This window comes from Carica papaya, chromosome 1, assembly GCF_054855325.1.
Source record: "Carica papaya isolate Zhongbai chromosome 1, ASM5485532v1, whole genome shotgun sequence".
In the NCBI taxonomy this organism is placed as follows: Eukaryota; Viridiplantae; Streptophyta; class Magnoliopsida; order Brassicales; family Caricaceae; genus Carica; species Carica papaya.
This window is the reverse complement of record NC_142309.1, coordinates 11,699,402-11,724,260: the sequence shown is the minus strand read 5'-3', so window position 1 is coordinate 11,724,260 and position 24,859 is coordinate 11,699,402. Positions and strand designations below refer to the sequence as shown.

The 24,859-nt window shown below is 33.7% G+C and overlaps 2 protein-coding genes across 3 annotated transcripts in view; both read right to left on the bottom strand.

Annotated features, from left to right (window-relative positions):
• LOC110816308 (aspartic proteinase 36-like) overlaps window positions 1-8,530 on the bottom strand; it is a 28,678-nt gene extending 20,148 nt beyond the window's left edge. Inside the window, exons 1-3 of the mRNA XM_088219668.1 lie at window positions 8,143-8,530; window positions 919-1,048; window positions 540-787 (exon numbers count right to left, since the gene is read on the bottom strand). Of these exons, the coding sequence (XP_088075794.1) occupies window positions 540-787; window positions 919-1,048; window positions 8,143-8,369 (605 nt within the window). The 5' untranslated portion in view covers window positions 8,370-8,530. The remainder of the gene's footprint in view (window positions 1-539; window positions 788-918; window positions 1,049-8,142) is intronic.
• A 2,328-nt stretch (window positions 8,531-10,858) lies between these two features.
• On the bottom strand, window positions 10,859-24,507 carry LOC110816310 (aspartic proteinase 36-like). 2 transcript variants are annotated; one of them, XM_088219659.1, is made up of 10 exons: window positions 23,937-24,507; window positions 23,004-23,133; window positions 22,618-22,865; window positions 20,540-20,764; window positions 14,673-14,856; window positions 14,524-14,597; window positions 13,477-13,567; window positions 12,255-12,330; window positions 11,329-11,400; window positions 10,859-11,147 (listed from the first exon to the last, which is right to left on the bottom strand). In XM_088219659.1, the coding sequence occupies exons 1-10, from the start codon at window positions 24,161-24,163 to the stop codon at window positions 10,996-10,998; spliced, it is 1,479 nt and encodes a 492-aa protein (XP_088075785.1). In that variant the 5' UTR covers window positions 24,164-24,507; the 3' UTR covers window positions 10,859-10,995. The 2 variants fall into 2 exon arrangements, with proteins under 2 accessions (XP_088075785.1, XP_088075790.1); XM_088219664.1 differs by having other exon boundaries at window positions 14,673-14,835; window positions 23,937-24,497.
• Window positions 24,508-24,859: the final 352 nt, after the last annotated feature.

Below are 24,859 nucleotides of genomic sequence, written 5' to 3'. Positions count from 1 at the left end.
CATCATTAGACTTCCATCACGATTGGCATGTCACCCAATATGACATTTGTACTAGCAATAGTCTTGGTACAGCACAACAACCTAATAGTACGGTGACAGCTTGCAACCCAGTTTGTACCAGCTATAGACTAATACCGCCAAGCAAGAATCAAGAAGAATAGATGGAGAAAAGGGAGAATAGGTGATATGTCATTAGACTTCCATCACGATTGGCATGTCACCCAATATGACATTTGTACTGGCACCAATCTCGGTACAGCACAACAACAACCTAATAGTACGGTGACAGCTTGCAACCCAGTTTGTACCTGCTACATACTAATACCACCAAGCAAGAGTTATTTGAGAAATTGAAGAAAAATTTCACTAACTTAACTAATTGATTTCAGGCAGTTCAAATTGCTATTATTCCTAACAATTTACAACCCTGATACAAGACAAAGTCAAAGTTCAACACAAAAAAATGTCATGCAGGCAAATAAGCCCTAGTTTCTTAGCACAAAATGACAACAGAGTGCAATAATAGAAATTTAACTTACCCAAACACAATATTCCCATTTGTTGATCTAGTTTGATGGTTTCCTGTCACTTGGTCTAGCTGTACAGTGTCCCTCACAAAGTATCCATTAGTTGAGCTCCCATCTCCATAAACAACAATATATTTACAAGGGGAGCCTGATTGACAAGTAGATGCTTGACTGGAACTTATAAGAGTACAAAAATCATCATCACAAGTAACTCTTTTTGCAGTAGAGGAGCTCTTCGAATCATATAATGTGAGTTTTATCTGTCAATAATCAATTATAATAAGATGCAAGCATTCTACAATAACCACAAAAGATCTACACATATATGTATATATAAATTACACAAAATAGTGAGATTGTAACTTCAAGATGTAGGATTCTGGAAGCATACACCCAAATCACTTTTCTTGGGACAACTGGTGCATCCAGCACAGTTCACCCATAGGATATCACTTCCTGTATCAACTTGCACATAATAGTCCTTCGGTGGAGACCCAAGCCCAATTTTTGTGAAGTACAACCTAAAATAATAGAGCAAAGTTGAAAACGATCATAATGCAAAATAAGAATTTTTATTAGACCTTAAAAACTTGACCAGGTAAAAAAAAAGCATTAACCGCAAGGTAAATTCTTTCCACCTGTTATGGATTTTGTAACAGGAGTCTTTGGAGAATTGAAAGTTACTACAAGTATTTCCTTTTAATTTAAGTTCTAAAGGATAAAGCTGATACCAGTTAGAGCATTGACTTCCAACAAAAGGAACAGGAAAAGAAAATAAAATCAAGCTATAAAATAACCAAAAAGGTTTACATAAACGAGGATCGCTCAATCATTACAGAAAACAAATGAAAGGAAAACAGAAGCATTTTTTTAAGAAACCACTTATAGCTCGGGCAGATTGCATATAAACAAAAAGAAATCAATAAACTAAGATAACAGAGAGTTCATAGGTGAAACTACCACCGAAGCTGAGTAAGGTAATATTATTAAGACATCTCAGAAACTACAAATAAGAATAAAGAATGTAAATGATGCAGACTGAGTAGTTATAGAGTATTTAAATAGATTAAAAATTTATAAATCTGTTAAATATCAAACTTATATACTATTTAACAGGATCATAATTTTAGTAGCTTTAGAATTTTATTATTATTAGGATTTAGTTTTCCTTTTTATATTAGTAGTATTTCCTATTTTATTAGCAGTAGTACCCTTAATTTTATAAGTACTAGTTTTCTATCTTATTAGGAGTAATATTTCCAATCTTTAAGAAGTATTATCAAGAAAAGAGGAGAAAAATATAATGGAAGGAGGGTAAGACATCCTCCCAGCGTTTCAAACTATAGTGAGGAAAAGAAATTATAAGGAGATATAATACAAAACGAATGTAACAACTTAAACACAAAAGATAACAATCTCCCAATTCCAGTGTAAATCTGATATACCAAGATATGAGAATTTTCCATATGTCTTGACCCATAAGGATGCTAAAAACATTACTCTCTCCAAAGCTCATCAAACGAAGTACTTCATTTGTCAAAGGTTTTCCAATTTCTTGTGAGCCATAAGGTCCATAGCCCAGTATAGATGACCCCTTACCACAAAGTTTTTGCTTCCTTTCTCTTTTTTTTTTTTTTTTTTTAGTATAAAAGGTAAACTATATTAAAGAATCATCAATACCAAAGGGGTATCACCCATTTACAAAATATTTACAAGTAAGCATATCAACTATATACCCAAAATCTTATACTCTATAGATGTCATGCCCCAGTAAAATAAATCCAAAATAATGAAACTACCTATCCCTCAATTTATGAATCTCGTTTTTCACCCCCTCAAAGGCCCTACTATTCCTTTCTTTACAAATGACCCAAAAAAATAATCAAATGAATGAAACTAGCAAATTTTTTAATTTTACATAGACTTGCCCAAGCCCAAATCTCATCCTTTACCAACCTCGCAATGACCCAAGAAATCCCAACCAGACCATATACCATAGACCATAAACTATAGACCATCGGTCACCAAAACAGTAAATGGTTGCAAATTTCTGCAGTCTGCTTGCATAAATAACATCTGTTCACCCATACTACCCCTCTCTGCATCAGCTTATCAATGGTTGACGTATGCACATATACTGTAGATGCATAAACAGCCTCTGCTTTTGCTTCCTTTCTCACCTTATCACCTTTGACGTGTGCCCATAAAAAACTCTCAACTGTAGGAGGTGTGACCCACTTAATGCCAAAGAGATTCAACATTTCGTCCACATATTCCACACTATTTCCCAATGGATAAATAAGTGAGAGTGTATTTCTCCTCCTTCAAAGCACATAATACAGGTGTCTAGAGAAAGTACAGAGAGCAAATGTCAGACTTGTAGCATCTCATTAGTCTTGAGTCTTCAATGCATGGTTGTCTATAGAAACACCTTTTGATAGAACCGGCGTTTTCCAAAACACTTTGACCATATGAAAATGGGTAGATGTAAGGTGGTTAATGAGGTATTCAACGAAAGATTTAAAAATGCCCTCAAGGGATCCAAGGACTAACTTCTAGCACCAAAACGAGAAGAAAGGTGAATCAATTCTATCTGGGCCAAAAGATTTTGCATTTCAGGAACCTCCTTGTTAGATAGTTTGTGAGTGAAATAAAAATTTCAGGCTTTGGTCCCCTCAATATTTACAATAAAATCATAGATTAGAGTGTTATGACTAAAAGAAACATAAAGATAAAACAAGTGGGAAAATTATGCGGCTAAAAGGAAGGAACAAAGGCAGTACTTGAGAAATAGCTTTCCAGCGACCACAGTGGGATATGGATCTCCTTGCTAGGGCATCCCATCAATCCCTACTACTCCCGTGGATACCTTTAATACAGTACTTCTAATCTTTTTTTTGAAATAAAAAGAATATAGTATAAATATAAACAATAGTACCAAAGGAGTACCACCAATTTACTAGATATTTACAAGTCTGTTAGTAAATTAATGACATTCTCAAAATCCTCCATCCTATAAATATCACGACCCAAAATCAAAAATTGAAAAACATGCATCCATTTGTCCCTAACTTGTACAACCTCCCCCTCAATCCCCTAAAAAACTCTAGCATTCCTCTTCTTCTAGATCATTCAAAAAATAGATAAACGAATAAGTTTAAGATGGGTCCATAATTCATCCCTCACTAACCCTGCAATCACCTAATTAATCCCCAGGAGACCATATATCCATAGACCAAACGCTATACACCATCAGACACCAGAGAATGATGTGGTTGCAAGATTCATGAGCCTTTAAATAGCCGCCATTAACCATAGTTTTACCCATTCGCATCAGTTTATCAATATTCATGATGCATTCTTTACTCGCTTCCCAAGCAAAAAAAAACCAATTATTGGAGGAGCCTTCGCCTTCCACATCTGATTAACCAAAAAATGTGCCAACCCCGTTCCTTCCCTCCTTGTTAAATAATTATAGAATGACTTGACAGTGAATTGCCCTTTCTTCAAGTTTCAGACAATCTAATCCATGTTGCCGTTTAACTGAACTTGGGATAATAGGAATAGCAGGGCTTCATACTCTTCCACTCCGTAGACCTGTTCCCCTCAGAATATGTCCTCAACCACCATATTCTTATATAGTACAATGGCAAAAAATCCTCAGAAATTGATCTTTGAGCCTACTCCGTCTAACCCATTCATCCTTCTAGAAGCGAATTTTATCTCCCTTCCCCAACTTCCAATTGATGCATTCCTAAAATTTATGTTCCCCCATCCCTATTTTCCTCCAAAGCCTCGTACCATGCGGCCTATTCCTTACCCTATGAGATCCACCTATGTCACTTATACCCCATCGAGCCTACACAACCCGCTTCCACAACCCCTCATCCTCCCTGATATACCTCAAAAGTCATTTTCCTTGGAGTGCAGTATTCATCTCAACAAAAGATCTAAGCTCCAAACCCCTTTGCTCCAATGGCATCTTCCCATCATCCCACTTCATAAGGTGATATCTTCTAATTCCCTCATCACCTCCCCCATAAAAATCGGCACTAAATAATTTTTAGCTTCTTTGCAATCTTCACGGGAATTCTCGGCATAGATAAATAATAAATGGGAAGGTTAGTTAACGTACTCTTAATTATTGTTAACCTTCCTCCTTTAGACATGTAGTTCCTCTTCCAACCTTCAAGCCTTATTTTAGACACTCAATCACAAGATCCCACATCTTCGTATCCTTGTCTTTAGACCCCAAAGGAACAACAAGGTATTTGATAGGAAGTTTAACTAGTTTACATCCCAGCACCTCTGCAAGCCTTTTTTTATCCCTCCTATCACCAATTCTCACCAATTCAGATTTTTTCAAGTTAATATTTAACTCAAACACCGCCTCAAAGCACATAAGAATACACCGAAGATGAAACAACATCCTCTCCTTAGGTTGACAAAAAATAAAGGTGTCATCGGTAAAGAACAATTGAGATATCTCTACCTGCTGATCTCCTCTTCCCACAATCATTCCCTTAACCAGATCCACCTCCCTAGCTCTCTCCAACAACCTACTCACGACTCCATAACAATGATAAATAAAAGATGGGATAGAAGGTCACCCTGTCGCAAGCCTTTCGTTGCCTCAAAGAATGATGAAGGATCTCCATTAACCATCATGGCAAAATAAGCAGTAATAATGCATGACTTCATCCACTTCCTCCACTTGTTCCCAAACCCTAACCTCCCAAGCATGTAATCCACAAACTCCCAAGTCACATGGTCGTATGCTTTCTCTATATCAAGCTTATAAAGCATCCTCTCCCTCTTATTTCTCCCTAAGTCATCAACCACTTCATTCGCCACCATCACTGCATCTAAAATCTGTATACCCTCCACAAAGCATGTTAATGCCCCTCAATCACCTCACTAAGTACCTTAAACAATTACCAAACCAAAACTTTAGAAATGAGTTTGTATATGCACCCCAAAAGACTAATATGCCGGAAGTCTTTAATGTTTTTTGCACCCCCCACCCTAGCAATGAGAACCAAGAATGTGGAGTTGAAGAACTTCACGAAGGAACCCGCCACGTACAATTCTCTAAACAACTCTAGCAAGTCCCCTTTAATAAAATGCCAAAACTCTGGTCTTATTAAGTTTTAGTAGTTCTTAGTTTGATCATGTTTCCAAAAAGTTACTTGGGAAACATCATAAACATTCTTATGATTTCACTTCTCGAGAAAAAATTTCAATCATTCAATAAATACTTCCAAGTTTTTCAATTTTCTGATTTTGTAATGCAATCAAAATCTTAAAAAAGATGTTTAAGACTTCTTACATATGATGTCAAAGAAACTCTAGGTCTAATTTCTAAGGTTTTCTCTACAAATCAGTAGGCAAGCAAATCAACCCCAATTTGTCATATATTAGTCTTATATAAAGCTAAAAGAAGAAAAATATTATTGGATGTAAAAAAAAAAAAAGTAATTACAGATGTGGAGAATGAGACATCATCCTCAATCTTTCTAACTGGAATGTCGGAAGCTTATAATACATCATATCTAGCAGTCCTGGTCGAGGGCAATGATGATGCCCCCCCTCCCCCCTCCCCCCCCAATTCCAGTATAGATCAAGAAGTGGTTGCCCCGCACATTGACTGTGCGCCCTGTCTATAGAAATACTAAAAGAACCATTCGACTCCAATAAAGCCTAAAGAGAAGAACCTCGATCTTCAAAGTACAACTATTTGTCACCAACCATATTGCTAGCAATCCAACAAAAAGAGCACCTAGCCAAAAAATTCACATAAACTGTCCCAAACTCATCCAAAAAAAAAATTAACACTGCAAACCCAAACCCAATTTACTACCACCATCTTAGATCACATCACTAGTGGGGGGTGATCGACACAGCTGCCACCACAAGTCTCAAAGGACCTCAATCGGACAACCTAGAAGCCCCACCATGAAGCTCCACTAGACACACAACATTGCAAGTTCTTCTAACTGTTGCCTCACTCGATCCCGTACTTTCACATAGTCATGCCTCACACCAACCTTTAATCTGCAATGCCACCTCTAATCAAGTTGATTGATCGAAACTCACTATTGCCTAGTGACTGAAAGGTGGCATGTGAGCCACATACACAAGCAACTGCAAGCAGCAAAATCAACTGCATTTGAGTACCCTTATATCCAAGTTTGACTATATTGACTCTCGTGATCGATCTCACTAGAAACAAACTGATATTGCTAGTTAAAAAAAAATCAGATTCAATAATAGTGACTAACACTGAATCCTAGTGAACATTCATACAAGGCAAAAATTAATACCAGACCAGAGACAATGCAAAACATAGTTAACGCAATTTTGGAAGAATTAAGACACTTGCAGTAGCTCCACCATTCCAAAGTTGCAAGTTGCACAAGTCAAGACATGCTGAAGACAATATTAGAGATATTACCAAGAAGATAAAGGTTAAAACTCCTAATTTTGATGGGACAAGAGAGCAACATGTCTTCCTCGAGTTGCTTAACTCAATGGAAGAATATTTCAATTAATATACCATGTCACATGCACAAAGGATTTCCTGTTAAAAATATTTACCTCCCAACTTCTTTGACAAATTTCTTGATCAAGCTTACACTTTACTTCAGGCCGATATGTCAATAATCGAGTGAGCACAAAAGTTTAAAAAATTAAAATTTTAGAATTAGTTGGTAGAAGATGCAACATTAAGAGATAATACTAAAAAGAGTTAATTCGGCAACCTCCTACAACTACAGCCCAAAATTACCAAGTTGTTCTTGATGTGGAAGAATATTTGAAATATTCCATTCCAAGCAACATTGAGTTTCACACACCATATGTTAATTTCATTCTTCTGCCAGGACTTCACAGTACTTAACAATTGTGTTTTTCTATTATTTTGTGTATTGGAGAGAGCGACCAACCAGAAAGCCTTGAAAAAGTTTTTATGGAAAAGCTCAACGACCAATGTTTTACATCATTCGCGAACGAATTTTCTCCACTTAAGAGAGAATAATGCATAATAGACTAGTTATATATTACCTAACTAGATTACAAATATGATCCTATTAAATATAAAACGACTATATTATTTTGGAGCTTAGTATTATAGTCAGTACTTTAGGATTTTATTATTGTTAACATTTAGTTTTTTTATTTATATTAGTAGAATGTCCTATTTTATTAATATTATTCTTAATCATTAAATTTTCCAATCTTATCAGGAGTAATATTCTCAATTTTATTAACTATATTATTTTTTTAATTTAATCCTATTCAATAAAAGTTAGGTAGTAAAAATAATAAATATATTTTTAATTTAATTATTCAATAAATTACTTTACGAATTTCTCAAATTTTCTGATTATCTAATGCTTTCACGTCCTTCAAAGCAATGTTACAGACCTTTCTCGTCTATGGTGTCTACGAATTTTTCCCAAATTCCTAAGGAGACAAATTAATTTTTAACACTAAAATCTCTCTATTTAAAAGGAAAACACTTCTTCTACTTGTTCTACTTCCATAACCATGAAAAAATGAGAACTGAAAATCAGAAACTAAAGAGAAGAGAAAGGAATAAGGTAATAGAACAAACCCAGTAGACTCCACAAGGCTATCGCCACCGAGAGGGAGATCGACGGCGGACAGGATTCTCGCTTGACGGTGGGCATCATGAGCTTTGAGAGCATCCAGACTCCTATTTCGTCCAGCGAACTTGTTCTGCACTCGGAACAGAATGTTGGCACGAGCAACTTCGCCGCCGACGTGGATCACCAAAACCACCGTCACCACCAGCACGCTCGCCAGTCTCCTCAAATCCATAAGCCTCAGCAACCTATCAAAAGATTACAGAAAAAACCCTCGCCGGAGCTCCAATTAGTTGGAAATTGAGGAATCACTCAGAGAAGAAACTATTTTGTTAGGTTTTGTAATTATGAGAAAAATATGCCTATAAAAAATTTATTTTCCATATAATCTGATTTTATTGAAATTTAATTCTCGTATTTAATTTTAGTAATTATTTTATAACTGACCTTTTATAATTTTTATTTTTTTTATTTTATATAAAATTTTTATTTATTTTAGAAAATTTGTATAATATTAAAAAAAAATTGATGATTTATATAAAATAATAAAACTAAATAAAAACAAATTAAGATAATTTATAAAGGGAGACTTCATCCGAGTAAATAGTTAAGTTGATAGTAACGAGGAAAAATTTGCAACATGTTTCTTAAAGGATTAAGTTAAGTGAATTTTTTTATAATATTAGCATATATATTTTTACAATATGTTATCCTACTTTTAGTATATGATTAATTTTGATTGTTAATAATATATATTTAATCAAAAAAAAAATTTTGAATCAAGTTTTTTTGTGAAAAGTATTTTGAAAATAACTCGTCTGTGTGCATCACGTATTATAAAGGCGACCTGTTCTGAAAGTACCTATATTATATTAGGAATTAACGTGATTTGTATACTTATTATATGATCTAGTACATATGTATGTATAATGTACCTATTATGTGATCTGATACTATATCTACTATGTGATTTAGTACGTATATGACACATATTTGTGCTTACACATGATGCGGTAGGATTATGTGATCGACTGCTATAACAGTAATGAAGTATGACTCATTGTACAATACAGCAATGTGTCCATGCTGTGTAATATAAATATTTATATTTGTGAATTAGTTTTCTGAATTGTGAATCTAGTTTTTAAAAATGTACAAGATACATGTGTTTTTGATCTAATTTTTTAAACTATATAATATATGTATTTTCAATGTCTGTGAAAAGTTATATATATTGAATGTATCAGCTGTGTTGTCATAATATCTGCCAATTAGGATTATGAATTTCACCCCTGTTATTATTTTTTAGATATTAAAAAGACTGTTGTAGAATAAATAATGATACGAAGGAAGAAAGTTTTTGAAGTTAGACTTTAAAATCAGGTTACTAATTTGAATACTTATATTGTATGTATCTGTTGTATATATATAATGGATGGAATGCTTTTACACACTTTTTAAGTTAATGAAAGTTATGTTATTTTGAATTAAGTACATGTGTGCTCTTGTCATGGCTTACTAAGAAAGGGTTGGGCCACGACTTAAATAATATTAAAATATTTTCAACTAACATTTAAGAAAAATATACTAAATCTTGACAAAGTTAAAACTTGCTGTCTTTATATTCTTGTGACAAGACCCAAAACTAGGTTCCGGGAGGGTATTACCGAAGCTGAACCCTCCTAATCTCTAGTGTACTAAATTTGAACCTGTCTCAGGTTATTTTTTTTGAATTGATTTTGGATCATATCAAATTTGCAGATTATCTTCCTCATTCTCCCCCCGCCATAACATAGTGTGTATGGTTCATTTTTTTACCTGCACTGACACACGTTGAATGCGTAAATTCTGTTTTCTTTTTCTTTTTAGCTTAGAAATTGAGCAAAAAAGCAAAATAATGTCTTGTCAGTATGAATTTTACAGCCCAATACTGTGAAAAACATTAATACTCACCAGCAACCCATTATTACTATTATATCATTATTACCATCCTCATCATCTGCAACATCTTTTGCTCATTCCCATTCTTCAACATCTTCATCATCATTCTATTTCCCTCTCTGATAATTTATACTTAAAAAAAGACTAGATGAAATTGAGATGAAAGAGTGTGAATAACTAATAAATGTGTGTGTGTATAATGAGGGGTTTAAGGAACAAGGTCAAGTACCTTGCATGAATAGTTGCAGGTGCTGGCAGAACCCCTGGTGTCAAGCTGCTGGAGGTGTTCGACAACATGATGAAAAAGCTGCTGTATCTTACTTCCACTCACCTAAAGCTCTATTTCTCAGTCAACCAAGCATACCAAAGACATGCACTTTTAAGTAGTTGCACATGATCAGCTCATAAGATATTCTGATGATTACGGCTGGTGTCGTCTCTCAACAACTGAATATTGAATTTTCTTAGATCCAATTATCTTCTTGGAGTGCCAAGGAAAAACCTGCTGTCTTCCACGTTCTAGTGTTGAAGAAGATCATTGTGTTGTGGCTTCTGCTGTTGCTAAAATGACTTGGATTAATAACTTACTTAATGAACTTCAGTTTCCTATGAACACAAAGTCTATATCTACTTTACTGTGTAATAATATTAGTGTTACTTATAACAATCCAACGTTTTTGTTGTAAACATATTGAATTAGATATTCGTTCTATTCATGAGAAAGTCTAATATGGACAGCTATGAATGAGAACAATACTTACTAGGTAAAATTATTCCGAAAAATTTACAAGAATTATATAAAATGAAATTTTAAAGGTTTATATTCCAGAATAAATTTAAAACAAGCACACATCAACTATAAGAAATTATGGTACAACATATAATAAATGAATGTTGTAGCCGCCCAATGTTACCAAAATCTAAGAAACAAAACTTTGCAGCATTACAATTAGTATTGACAAGAATGTTAGAATTCTTCCCACGCTCAAACTAGGTGACCATGAAAGATTGTGAGCCCCAACAGTGTAAGTAGCTCTAGTCACTTCATCCCTCACCTTGATGCTTGAAGAGCCTGAAACCAACCAAAACCACCATCCTTTCACTCTATCAAAACAATCCAATCACAAGCTCCATGTCTAAAACTAGTCACTCACCATCAACATTTCACAACTCAATCCCATAATAAACAGTAACTTTGACACAAAAAAAAAAAAAAAAAAGTAGAATTGATGAACACTACGGAATATACTCACAGTTGTACTCAGTCCATCCAATAACTTGGTTCTCAATATCATATAAAACCAATTTATTTGAAAGAACTAAATCTGCATTAGAAAACAAACAAAAAACAAATGAGTTTAAATGGGAAAAAAGCGCCCGAGCAGACGTACAAAAAGTTATGTTTTAGTCCCAACTCTTTTGAGAGATAAATATGCGTGTGTGTGTGTGTATAAATATATGTGACAAATGCAAGAATGATGTCATGAACCAGTCGCTGATAACAGGCAACTGTTAAAATGAAGAAAGAAAAATAGTTAAGGCAAGTGTTAGTGGTGGAATGTCCAATGTACTGCCAAATGTTTGTTTACTTCTCCGCCTCATATCAGATATGACAGATCTAATTTGTTTTGTTGTCTTTTTGCCATCCATTAAATTGGCAGTATATGCAATTTATATAAGTCTATGACCCCTGTCTAGGATGGGGCAGTTAGTATAAAACAGTTATCCAGTCTATTATATGTACAAATTCTGTTTTTTTAGTGATGAAAAAATTATAGAAGAATTTAGAAAAAACTTGTTGGATACTTCAAACGCTAGGAAATCATTGGATTCTTTCTTAATTAACCCATAGTGTTAATTTATCTCCATAACAACTACTTGAATAGGTAATATAATAAAGATTACACAACTGAGCTAAAAGATCAGGACAAGTTTTTGTCAAGTAACTAAAAAAATACTGCGTCCTTTAGGTATTTCCAACCAGGAAAATATTATTAGTCATACAGGATAGCTATCTAACAAAACAATTCTAGGTTAAGTTCAATAGAAAACTTAGTGAAAGTCAGCAAGTCTTTAATCCTTGACCCTTACACTCAACATAGTTTAAGACCACCCAGGCATTAGACCTGTGATAATTGGAAAGAAGAAAATGTAGTTTTACAAGCAATTCCAAACTCACCTCCCAAAAGAGTCAATTGTGTTCCATCCTTAGTTTGCATCCCTCCGTTCTGCCAACCAAAACACCACATTTCTTCCTGAAGAGAGCCACGAAAATGATTTGTCAACAGATGAAACTAGAAATTAACTAAAGACCAAAACTACAAACACAAAACTTCTGAAAATGTAAACAAAAATCTAGAACTAAAATTCATGATTTAATCAAAATCTATTAATCCTTATGCTTTCCATCACATTAAAAATATACCTTTCCAATTAATTAAATAAAAATAAAATGTCAATTTTTCAATAGTGCAAACTAATGGCCTTGACTTAGTTTGCATAAAGCCCCTAGCATTTAACATATTAGAGAATTAACTAAGGGGTATCAAAGTCAAAAACATATAACAATGTAACCCACACTAAGGCTTTTTTATGTTACCGACAATATACTAAGGATTTCTTTTTTTTTTTTCATTTCCTTTCTTTTTTTAACAGAACTGCATTTATTTTTACTAAACTTAATAATTTAGTATTGTCCCTCCACCTGTTTCCTTGCTGCCTGAAGTAAATTATAAGGAGAATTTCACATTATTCAGCTTTATTTAAGAGCTGCCTGCTCTAATAAATTTAACAAATCACATAATGAAATTGGAAAACACTCAATGAAGTACAGCTGCCAACACTATTGATACAAAATAGTAACGAAAGCAAAGCCCGAGTAATTTAACAATTAAAATGCATAAGCTTCATAGACTTAGATTTAACAAAAAAAGTAAATTATCAGGTCCAATAGAACAGGCTGATCAAACGAGATTTATAAAATTCTCAGATCCATGCTTGTGATTAAGAAATATAGCAGCCATTTAAGTTAGTTGGTCAAAAGAGTAGAATAAATAATGGAAGCCTTTTGTTAACAAACCCAAGAGTCGCAGATCTAAGTCTTCAGCCCCCTCATGCGGTGATGAAAAGAATTGCACCAAGTATGGAAGATGTCTAAACAAACACTGAAAGATGTTTACTAATTTTAAGCGATCGAACATAGCAAACTGAAAATCATAATTGGATTGCAATCTAGATACAACAAAGACAAGATTTTAGGTAAAAAATCATAGCAGACACTGAGATCAAACAATCAGATAAATCATGATAGTTGTAATATATGAACGTATCTATTTTAAAAAAAGACAGTAACCATGTCAACTGACATAAAATATTAAAATTCCATTGAATAATTTACTTACACGAACTTGGAAGAGATAATCATGAGGATAAACTGTCAAGGAAATGGAATCTTCAAAATGAAAAGTAACAGTCGGGAATCCATCATCAACACTGCAAGTGTATCCAAAAAAACATATAAAAATAATCCCAAGGGACTAAAAGAGAAAATCAAAGTTTCAAAGTTTAATATAAACAAACATATTATTTGGGAAAAAGCACTGAACTGAAGAAACTGAGGCAAATATAACATATAAATTAGACATTAAGAAAATAACTCTTTTATCAATAACTCCTCGCAAAGTTTTTCCTACAGCACAAAACAGAGACATTAAGGAAAAAAAATGTGGATCTCCATAAGTGTACATTCTACTGTTGAAATATTCTTGTCTGTAGATTACAATACAGAAGGAAACTACCGAGAAATGAAGTTAGCAAAACTTGAAGGCTAGGATTAAACGCTATATTTAATTAGAGAAAGAAAGGTTTCTTTCTATCCAGTAAATCTTGACTTAAGAACTCTGGTTCAGCACAAAGTTTCCAGTAGCTCTTAAGAAGAAACTCTAATCAAAGCTAATCTAAAGTAGTCTGCATTTTAATCTTCAAAATCAGGAAATCTTTGCATTTTCAAACTTTTATAGGGGTCTAGAAACCTAGAAATGAATACAGCACGACAGCTCAACTTACTGAATGATGGCGATTCACCCAATATTAGTTTAAGGAAACATATGTAAGAATTACACTCAACTTAACATCCTTCAGGGTTTTTGTGCTTTTTCTTTTCCTCCTTTAGAGCCATGTCCGGTCAATCTTAATTTAGAGGAAGAAATGTTCCACATTTACAACACTGCCGCAAATAGATTGTTGGGGGAGGAGGAGGGTAGATTAATCCCCCTCTCCCAACAAAAAAAAATAATATAAAGAAGAGTTTAATAGCAAGAATAGGTACAACAATGAAAGAAACAATATGAAACTTAAAACAACATTCAGGCACAGCAGCCAAACAATAGGCCTTGTCCACAAAACAGTAATTTTATAATAATTACAAGTAACTGCAGTTGGGATCTTACTTTTCATTGAACTGAAAACAAGAGAATGTTTCCTGAACGGTTTGTATTTTCAATCCAGACCGCCGAGCCAGAATCTAATTTTAACAAATATGGCATGAGGATTTAACCACAGATTTTCAAATTAACAAAATTTAAAGAACTGCAAGTACCTTGTTCATCAATGACTCATAAACTACGTCAGGAAGATAGGCCAAAGTTGTACCACTATCAATTATTGTACCTCTGTTATCTCCGGCATCAAAGACATCTGTTGGAAGTTCTAGAACAGCACCACCAACTTCAATTTCCTTCAGAACAACATTGTAATGTGCCCTAAAATTTTTGAAAATATATCTTGAGAAAATTTTTAAGATCCATGAGCTATTCTTATTTAGGAAAGATCCTGCATGTTTCAAAGAAATGATATAATAATAGTAACTAAAAATCAACAAGAGGAGAGTGTGAATGTAAGGCAAAAACCTCTATTCATGATTCAAATTCATAGTAGAACGCTACTTGCCATTAGGTTCTCAACACTTGTAAGAAAACAATCTAGAAGAGAACCTCTAAATGCAGAATAGGTTATGTAAGCAATTGACAAAAACCAGATATTTAGTTTCTTCCATAGACAACGTTAAATTCATGGATTTTGAAATAAAAATGGTGCATAGCAAGATCAATATTTTATGAGCCATAAAGCTTATGAATCAAACCCCAGGTTTTAGAATCTGAGTACAAATAAACAGGAAAGAGTGGCTGCTCCTTCCTAATATCTCTTAATAACCTGACTTTTTCCTAATTTGTAGGATTTAATCAACATTATTTTAAACTTGGATCTAATGACTATAATTTTAAGTTTCTTGATTGGGTTATTTATTCAAATACCTGAAAATAGAATTTCTGAAATAAAAGACATCTAAACCTAACAAAAGACAGCAAGAAAGTTCATGGCAACTCTCTTTGTTGTTTGCCTATTTCTGCATCTTGTTTGTGGCTCCATCTTCAGCCTTTTTTTTATGCCACTGACAATAAAAAAGTGGCTTTGAGATAAGTAGTTTTTTGAATTGTTGAAAGGCTGGTGGAATGAGACTTATCCTCCATGAGCATTTTCTTGTTGCAAGACTCACCTATGTCAAGCCAAAAATCACAGTCTAGAATTCCACTTTTTACAACAATGGGGCTGCAAAGGAGAAGGAACTTTCTGGGGTGATTAAAGAGTTGAACAAATTTGAGGTACCCATATGGGATTGTGACACACAAAAGAAACAACTTGCCAACTTTGACCTAGCATATTCATTGTCAATGGAGGAGGTGGCACGGAGGCAAAGGTCTAGATTTTTATGGACTTGGGAAGGAGACTGCAATAGAAAATTCTTCTATCAGATGGCCATTTCCTACTATATTTCCAATTTGATCATTGATGTGATGGATTATAACGGGCAGAATGGTCAAAATAAGATTGTCTAAGACTTCTACACTAGGTTGTATACTGAAAATTATTATTAAATTTTTTATTTATTGAATTTTTGTTCATGTTACTTAATTTACAAAATTTGAATATATATAGGAGAAAATTAGAGAACGTTTTTCTAGGAAATTAAATATAAATCAGTTCTATAAAAAAAAAAGATTTTTTAGTTACGAAAGTCGACTATGATTCCATCTTAATAGGAGATTGTCATATAAACCACTTTCATAAACTCTAAGGAGGGAAATCTCAATCCACCCAATACCCTTTGTAGCCGCATTCTTTCATAGATACCATGCGTTAAAACTCTAAACTCACCCTTAGCAATACTCCTTGATACCATTGACTGCTTTTTACTTCTCCAATTAACTAAGTTTCTCCAATATGTACAGTATTGAAAAGTGAATTTTTTATCAATCATAGAACCGGTCTACTTTACATCAGTTTATATTTTAATTTTTTGGCTTCTATTTTTCTAGAAAGATAGTTCCTACCTAGTTGTCATTTTTAGATGCTTGAGAATTCCAAACATTGCCTCAATAAGTTTTTGAGTTGGGTTATTCATGAATCAACTCATATCCTGACGGCAAAACTGATATATAGTTTAGTACGTAAGAAGTAAATCGATTGATCCACTAGTTTGATACCTTTCTTTATCAACTAGAGCACAATCAATTTTACTCTCTAATTTAATATTGGAATCCATACGTGTGTCTCTGGATATACATCTAAGCATTTTGGTCACTTTAAGAAGATCCAACACATTTTCGGTGAGAAGATAAGATTCATTTCCTCGACCTACAAATTTTTATTCCCGATAAATATATAATATTTCTTATGTCTTTAATATCAAATTCTTTAACTAAGACCTTTTTTACTTTGAGTATCCCCTCTGTGTCATGTCTTAAAATAAATATCATCTACATATACGATGAAAATTGTCTTTTTTCCTAAATGATCATGCTTGATAAACGCAGTGTGATCTATTTAGTATTAGTTATATCTAAACTTCTTCATTGTCTTAGTGAATTTTTCAAACGATGCTCTTGAAAATTATTTGTCTATATAGGGACCTCTTCAGCATGCAGATCTTTTTGTTAGTGACTTGACTTTCGAAGCTTTGTGATATCACCATGTAGACTTCTTCCTCTAACTTTCAATTGAGATAAACATTCTTCGTATCTATTTAGAATAGTGGTTAATCCAGATTGTCAACTACGAACATTAGTGTAGACTATATTAAACTTTGTTACTGGTGCAATTGTCTCCTCATAATCGATTCCGAAAGATTGAGTAAAACTTTTGGCTACTAACCGAATTTTGAATCTATTGATATTACCATCAGCATTGTACTTAATTGTGAACACCTATTTACAATCGACCGAGTATTTTCCAAGTGGTAATCTGCTATATCCCAAATCTTATTCTTTTTTAAGGGATAATTTTGCTATTTCCCAAGTCTCATTCTTTTCTAAGACTTGTATTTTCTCCATAATTATTATTTTTTATACTAGTACTTTTAATATTTCATGTATCTTCTTTGGTATTTGTATTGTATCAATATTGCTAATAAATATCTAGTGAGTTGATGATAAACCTTTTTAAGAAATAAAATTATAAATTGAATGACCAGTGTACGTTTTTTTTTTGTTTTCTTAAAGTGATAAATCTGTCATTAAACAGATCAAGGAAGAGACCTAAACATGGATTACCTGAAATATTCAATGATGTTGGATCTGGATCTAGATTAGATTCATAACTGATCAGGTGATGTGACTCTTTCTTTTCTTGGTTCTTGTTCATTTTGGTGTAGAACCGAAGTTCAAATTTTTCAGTGTGATGAGTAGGTTCAGATTCAAGTGCCCCATCTTGATCTGTATATTCAGGAGACTGAATAAGTTTAGTTGGAGAAGGATGAACATATTTAATAGTAAACTCCCAAAATTGGGATACTCGTGTATTCTTCTTCTCTTGAATACCAATTTTATAGTATGATTGGTTTTCATAATATGTGATGTCTGTGGAGTTATAAAACTTCCAGGTGACTGATGGGCACCTTACAAAAATGCATTTTATCGATTTGAGGTCCAGTGTGCTACTGTGATGGTTGTGTACGTGCAGAAAGACTAAGCAACCAAAAACTTTGACAGATAGGTAAATAGAAGTCGAGTGGTAGAAAAATATTAGAGCATAACTTAGTAAAGTGTTTGAAACTCAAGTATTTGAGAAGACATTCTTGCAGTCAGAGGAGCTCCTCCCCAGAAAAATATTGGAGCTTAAGTTGTGAACATGAGAGACCGAGCAGCTTCCAAGATATGTCTATTTTTCCTTTCGGCTATCCAATTTGTTGAAGGGTATCAACAAATGAACTTTGATGAACAATCCCTTCTTTTTTAAGATACATACGTAATTCTTTTTCAAAATATTCTTTTGCATTATCTATCTTCAATACTTGTATTTTTGTGTAGAATTGAGTTAAGACCATGTTTTGAATTTTTTGAATATATAGCTAACTCCTGATTTTTTTTTTCATGAGAAATAACTACGTAACTCTTGTATGATCATTTATAAAGTAAATAAACCATTTAGTACCAGTAATATTGTTGATTCTAGATGGCTCTAGGATATCACTATGTACCATCAATGATTTAAAGGCTTTGTAGGGTAATGAAGAATATATAATATGAGTATGTTTTGACAATTAACATATTTCACAATGAAATTTTTTCGATTTTTATTTTTTGAATAAAGAAGGGAACAAATTTGAAGGTATATAAAGTTTAGATGTCCCAATTGATCATGTCATAACATATTGTATTAAAATTGTATAAGTAAGTTGAATTGTCTTGACAATCAACATATAGTGCATTATAGGATTGCCTCCTGAAAGATCCATTATCTTTAAAGAAAAAAAAGTCCGTAATACACCTTAGCATTGCCAATCATCCTCATAAAATCTAGATCCTGAAATTCGCTTAAGTTTGAGTAAGATTTAGTACTATAATTATGATTTTGTATAAGTTTGCTTATTAATAACAAGTTGCAATACAAATTATGTACATAAGGTACTTCCTTTAAGATTAACTCCTCTAAGACAGGGATCACATTTCGGGCCACTCTTGAGTGAGATCGATCCATTATTTTTACAATGAGATTCTCTTTGAATGAATTATATTATTATAATAATGTTTTATTTTCTATCATCTAGTCGGATGCCCCTGAGTTAATTATCCAAGTAGATTGACTTCCTAAAATAGCATTAAGAGCATTGAAAGAATTACTTTTTTTTTCAATTGTCTCAAGTCTTATGTTGTTATTAATAGAGTTTTGATGCAGGAACATGTTTTAGAGGGCTTTTATCTGCTCTTTGCTAAATGGACATGATTCCTTAGTCTAGAAACATTCATCAGTCATAATTTCTCTTATTTTCTTTATCTACAGTTGATTTTGTGTCTTCAAATTAGCTTATCTTCCATCAACTTCAAATAATTGTCTCGAGTATCACATGCTTTTCTACAATGATTACACTAAGACCCTCCCTTTCTTTGTTGGTTATCTAAGTTGGGATGAGAGCTCCGAGCAAACAAGACAGAGTTTTACTCACTAGTAGGGCTAGTGAATTCATCTCCTAACATTACCTTTTTTCTCTCCTTACTTTAGAAAATACTAAGTAATGGTTTCACTCCGAGCATTCTTTCCCAAACTTCATCCAAATTTTATTCAATCCCATAAGCTATTCATAAGCAAATAGATGAATGTAAAACATCACTCAATTAATTAGTCACAACTCTACTGCCATCGCATTGGCTTGTGACTAAATTATCAGACCTATTAAATTGAGTATCTCCAACCATGAGATTTTGGTTAAGTTCAATCCTTTGATTGTGGAAAATGTTCCTTTTTATCTCATTTTTTCTGTTTTTCTATTCCACTGCACTATGGCATAATTTCCCTTCCCCCCCAATACACACACACACCCAACCCAAAGGTCATGTATGCATGGTTAAAAAGAAACTTGAGTGCTGACAACCTAAGAAGTGAAAGCCTTCTCAGTGTTTATTATTTTTGTAAAGGAACAGCTGGAACTCCAAGCCATTTACTTTTGCATTGTGCTTGGTCAAGCCACTTTTGAGCGTTGACTTCTCAAGCCACTTCAGATTCTCTAGGTGATTTAGAATCAATGGAGCAAGCAGGCTTTTGAAGAAGAGGAGATCCCCTCAGAGATGATTAAAAACAAAGACGATGTACTTTGAACCTTTGATTCAAATTACAACCTCTTGTAAATGAGGAACAGCTTATTGACCTTTTGGAGATTTTATCTTCTGATTAACATGTAATAGTGTCTATGTCCTATATTGCCAGAACCTTCCTTGACATATTCTTCTTTTATTCAAAGTTTTAACAATGCGCAATGATAACTTCTGAGTACTACTCTCACCCAGTATAAACTTTAGAGTGCAATAAATGTTTTCATATGATAACAAGAATTTGGACATATAACACAGCCAAGATTTGCATCAAATGTAAAATGTAAAGAATAGAAAAATAACCTAAGAGAGCATCACATACTGATTGGGAACCATCGGAGTTGTTTTCACTTTTGGTGACACCACTTCTCCAATGGCAAAGATTCCACCACCATTGACATTATCTAAGCAGTGTGCAAACACTCTTTTCACCTTTCCAGCAGCAGCAAGCTGTGAAATCATGGATGTATTTGATTGACCAAATCCAATTATACCATCTACTGCCGATTGAGACCCACCAAGCTGTCCAGACTGTTTAGCTCCACACCTGTTTCCCACAGAGAAATCAGCAAATTAGACACGGCATTTCCTTAAGTGCACTTCGAATAACAAAACATATAACATACATAGAAACCTAAATTGAAATGGCAAATGATTCTGGGAAAGAAATTAAAACAATATATTCCAAACATGAAAAATAATAATAATAATAAATAATAAAAAGTAAACTCAAATCTTAGATTAATTGATAGATGGATACACTTGTTTGAATCAATTGTGCTAGGTCATGAAATCATAAATGATGGGGATTTTGAAAATGTCATTGACACTCTAACTTCATTGTAGAGGTTTTTGTACATGGGTGGTACCTCCTTTTTTGGTACCTTATGAATAATATTTTACGCTTTTTATTTTTTTTTTAAAAAAGTAAACTCAAATCTCTAATTGTTACTTGCAATGAGCACACAGAAGGGAGATTGAGAAGAAACAAAAAGATTAAACAAATCCATCAAACATATGTGCACAACAGATGCAGCAACACAATCAGCATGCACCGTCATGAGCGTGTCACCTACAGATGCATATGCATGTACACAGCAAGACAAACCCACATGCACATAGAAATATCAAAATTTTCAAACTGATATTTGAAACAAACAGTGAACAAATTTAAGGCTATCAAGGGAAAAAATTTAGTGAAGTGAAAATAGGGGGGGAAAAAGCTAAAGAGTCAATAAAATGCAAGGCCAAACAAACAAGGAAACCTTAATGTAATAGAACGGAAACAATAATAAAAATCTACCAGAAAAAGAATCTAATTATACCTTTTACATCATAATGTAAGCATAAGTAAAATCATATACTTGAGATTATCAAGAGAAAAGGGCACGCCAGATACTAAAATGCTCTTTAATTATGGAAAACACCAAAAGCTTCCAGCAACTGTGGTCAAAAGAAGATTGAAATAAAGAAAATCTTTCGAGAACCGAAATATATTTTCTTCCTTTTCCTTTCACCAATCTTCTTTCAGTAGTATTTTAAAACTAGGCCTAATAAAAACCCACAGCACTTGATCACTTAGCCAAGTGAAGGAGGCTTCTTATCACCATCAAATAAAATATTGAAAAGACACAATAAAATCTGACATGACAAGTTTATTACAAAATGGTTAAAGAAAAAAAAAAGAAGAAAATCCATGTCCTACTTGTAAAACATGAGCCCAAACTACTTGTAAAGAATGAGCCCAAACAGGTAATGGAAAAGACCATCTACTTGTATTTGCAAAAAAAAGCTTCCACAAAATTACCTCAAACAATTTCTTGTTTTTCAGTTATGTCCAATAATGTGCTAATCCAACAACTAAATTGATAGTTGAGTTCATTCTCAGCCCAGACCTACCAAGTAAGACTAACAGCAACGAACTCCACAGAACATGAGAAAATAATTGGTATTATCATTTTTAACATTTTAGAAACAAAAGTTGTGAGGCAGAAATGTTGTTGAGAAATAATAGTTGACATTCTCAAGTTATAATATGCCAATTAGCATACTGAAATATAACCATTTGACAAAACTACAATAAGCAATAACTGAATACCATGTTAAACTGGCATTGATAATGTCCAAACAAAGAAGGTACGATGTAATGTTCATAAAGAAGATCCAACAGTAAGTTCATAAACAGGGTGCTAAGTCTACACTACCAGCAAACCCAAAAGTGGACCTGTTATAATAAATCTTTCTTTCCAACACCGAAGCGTATACAACCCAGATAGAAGAACCAAAAGTCAAAGTTCAATACAAAAAAATGTTATGCAGCCAAATAAGCGTATACAACCCAGCAAGCCCTAGTTTCTTAGCACAAAATGACAACCGTGTGATGGTAGAAACTTAACTTACCCAAACACAATACTCCCATTTGTTGATCCAGTTTGATGGTTTCCGGTCACTTGGTCCAGGTGTACGGTGTCTCTCACAAAGTACCCATTAGTTGAGCTTCCATCTCCATAAACAACAGTATATTCACAAGGAGAGCCTAACTGACAGGTAGATGATTGACTGCTACTTATAAGAGAACAAAAATCATCATCACAAGTAACCCTTTTTGCAGTTGAGGAGCTCTTCGTATCATATAATGTGAGTTTTATCTGCAGAAATCCATTATAATAAGATGAGAGCATATTTCAATCACCACAAAAGATCTATATATACAGATATACATATATATATATATATTACAATTCAAGATAAGACATTGGAACTTCATGTAGGTTCCAGAAGCATACATCCAAATCACTTTTCTTGGGACACCTTGTACATTCAGCACAGTTCACCCAGAGGATATCACTTCCTGTATCAACCTGCACATAATAGTCCTTTGATGGAGATCCAAGCCCAATTTTTGTAAAGTATAGCCTAAAACGATGGAGCAAAGTAAGAAAATATCATAATGGAAAATGAAGACTTCCATTAGACCTTAAAATCTTTACCAGGACCCCAAAAAAAAAAAAGCATCAACTGCAAAGTAAATTCTTTCCAACTGTTTATGAATTTTGTATCAGCAGTCTCTAGAGAATTGAATCTACTACAAAGTATTAATTAAAGTTCAAAAGGAGAAAAGCCCTAGTATCAGTATGGTGAGAGTATTGACTTCCAACAAATGGAACAGGAAAAGAACACTAAAATCAAGCCGTAAAATAATTTTTTTTAAAAAAGGTTTTAGATAAAAGAGGATCACAATGATTACAGAAAATTAAATTAAAAGAAAAATAGAAGCATTTTCTTGAAGAAACCACTTCTAGCTCAGGCAAACTTGTTATGCAAAGAAAAAGAAATCGATAACTTACTATAATAGAAAGTTCAGAGCCAAAGCTACCATTAGCTGAATAAGGTAATATTATTAAGACATCTCAGAATCTACAACATGATAATCAAACATCTCTTTGACTTGCTAATTTAATTTCGAACAACAAACATCTCTAACTTAAAAAGGATAAAACGCATTTATGTTCGTTCATTAAAGAAAGTTATGCACGCATCAAATTTCATATTGTGCGCACAAATATATACACGTAACTGTATAGACGTATACCTATGCAAAAGAGAATTAAAACAATAGAAAGCAACGGAAGTGGCTACAAAACAATCCAATTCACTCGTTTTACTTCACGTAAAACGACAACAGAAAATCAAAATCGAAGGAAGGGGGAAGGACGAACCCGGCAGACTCGGCAAGGCTATCGCCACCGAGAGGGAGATCGACGGCGGAGAGGATTCTGGCGTGACGGTGGGCATCATGGGCCTTGAGAGCACCAAGACTCCTCTCTCTCCCAGCGAACTTGTTCTGCACTCGGAACAGAATGTTGGCACGAGCAACTTCACCGTGAAGGTAGATCACCAGAACCACCGCGACGAACAGCACTCGCGCCAATCTCCTCAGATCCATAAGCGTCACCAACCTATCAAAAGCTGTCCCGAGCACCCCCTTCCGGCAGCTCAATTAGTGGTTGAAAAATGAGTTATCAGCCAGAGAAGAAACGGTTTCTCCGGTTCCGTAACTATAAGAATCGTTATAACAGAGTGGAAATTAGAAAATGCAGGTCATGGGTGCCAGAGAGAAAGAGGCAAACCCATGGGTTGACAAACACAAGAAGAAGATTAAACAGAGGAGAAGAGAAAAGAGGAGAAGAGAAAAGAGGAGGAGAGGTAAATGCGCGTTTTCAACGGCAATGGACACGTCTGTAAGGGATTGGTTCCTTTTTATATATTTTTCTTCAAAATGTACATAGATAAATGACAAATATGTATGTATGTATGTATATGTGTATATATATATAGTAAACAAACGTAGCAGGCGGTGGCTTCGTTTTCCTTTAATTTTAGTGTTTTCTTCCTTTGTACTCTGTTTCTGCATCCATGTTATTTGCATCTCTTTCTTCCTTGCTTCACGTTTTCTCCCTTTCCTTGTATTCTCTTTTAGTTAATTTTAAATTTATTTTCAGAAATAATTATAACTAGGTCAAAATAAATAAATAAAAAAAGACTTGTGTTGAAGTTTATCATTTGGATTTCACTTCTATATATACTTTTTTTTAAAAAAAAAAATAGATAAATAATATAAGAATTATAAAATATATGTATT

Excerpts from the sequence above, each read along its gene's own strand:
- LOC110816310 (XM_088219659.1), bottom strand. The coding sequence starts at position 24,163 with ATGGATCTGAGGAGATTGGCGCGAGTGCTGTTCGTCGCGGTGGTTCTG. Across the intron at positions 14,598-14,672 it reads ATGAGTCATTGATGAACAAG|ATTCTGGCTCGGCGGTCTGG; the intron begins GTACTTGCAGTT and ends TGTTAAAATTAG. Across the intron at positions 11,148-11,328 it reads TGGATGGACTGAGTACAACT|GCTCTTCAAGCATCAAGGTG; the intron begins GTGAGTATATTC and ends GGTTGGTTTCAG.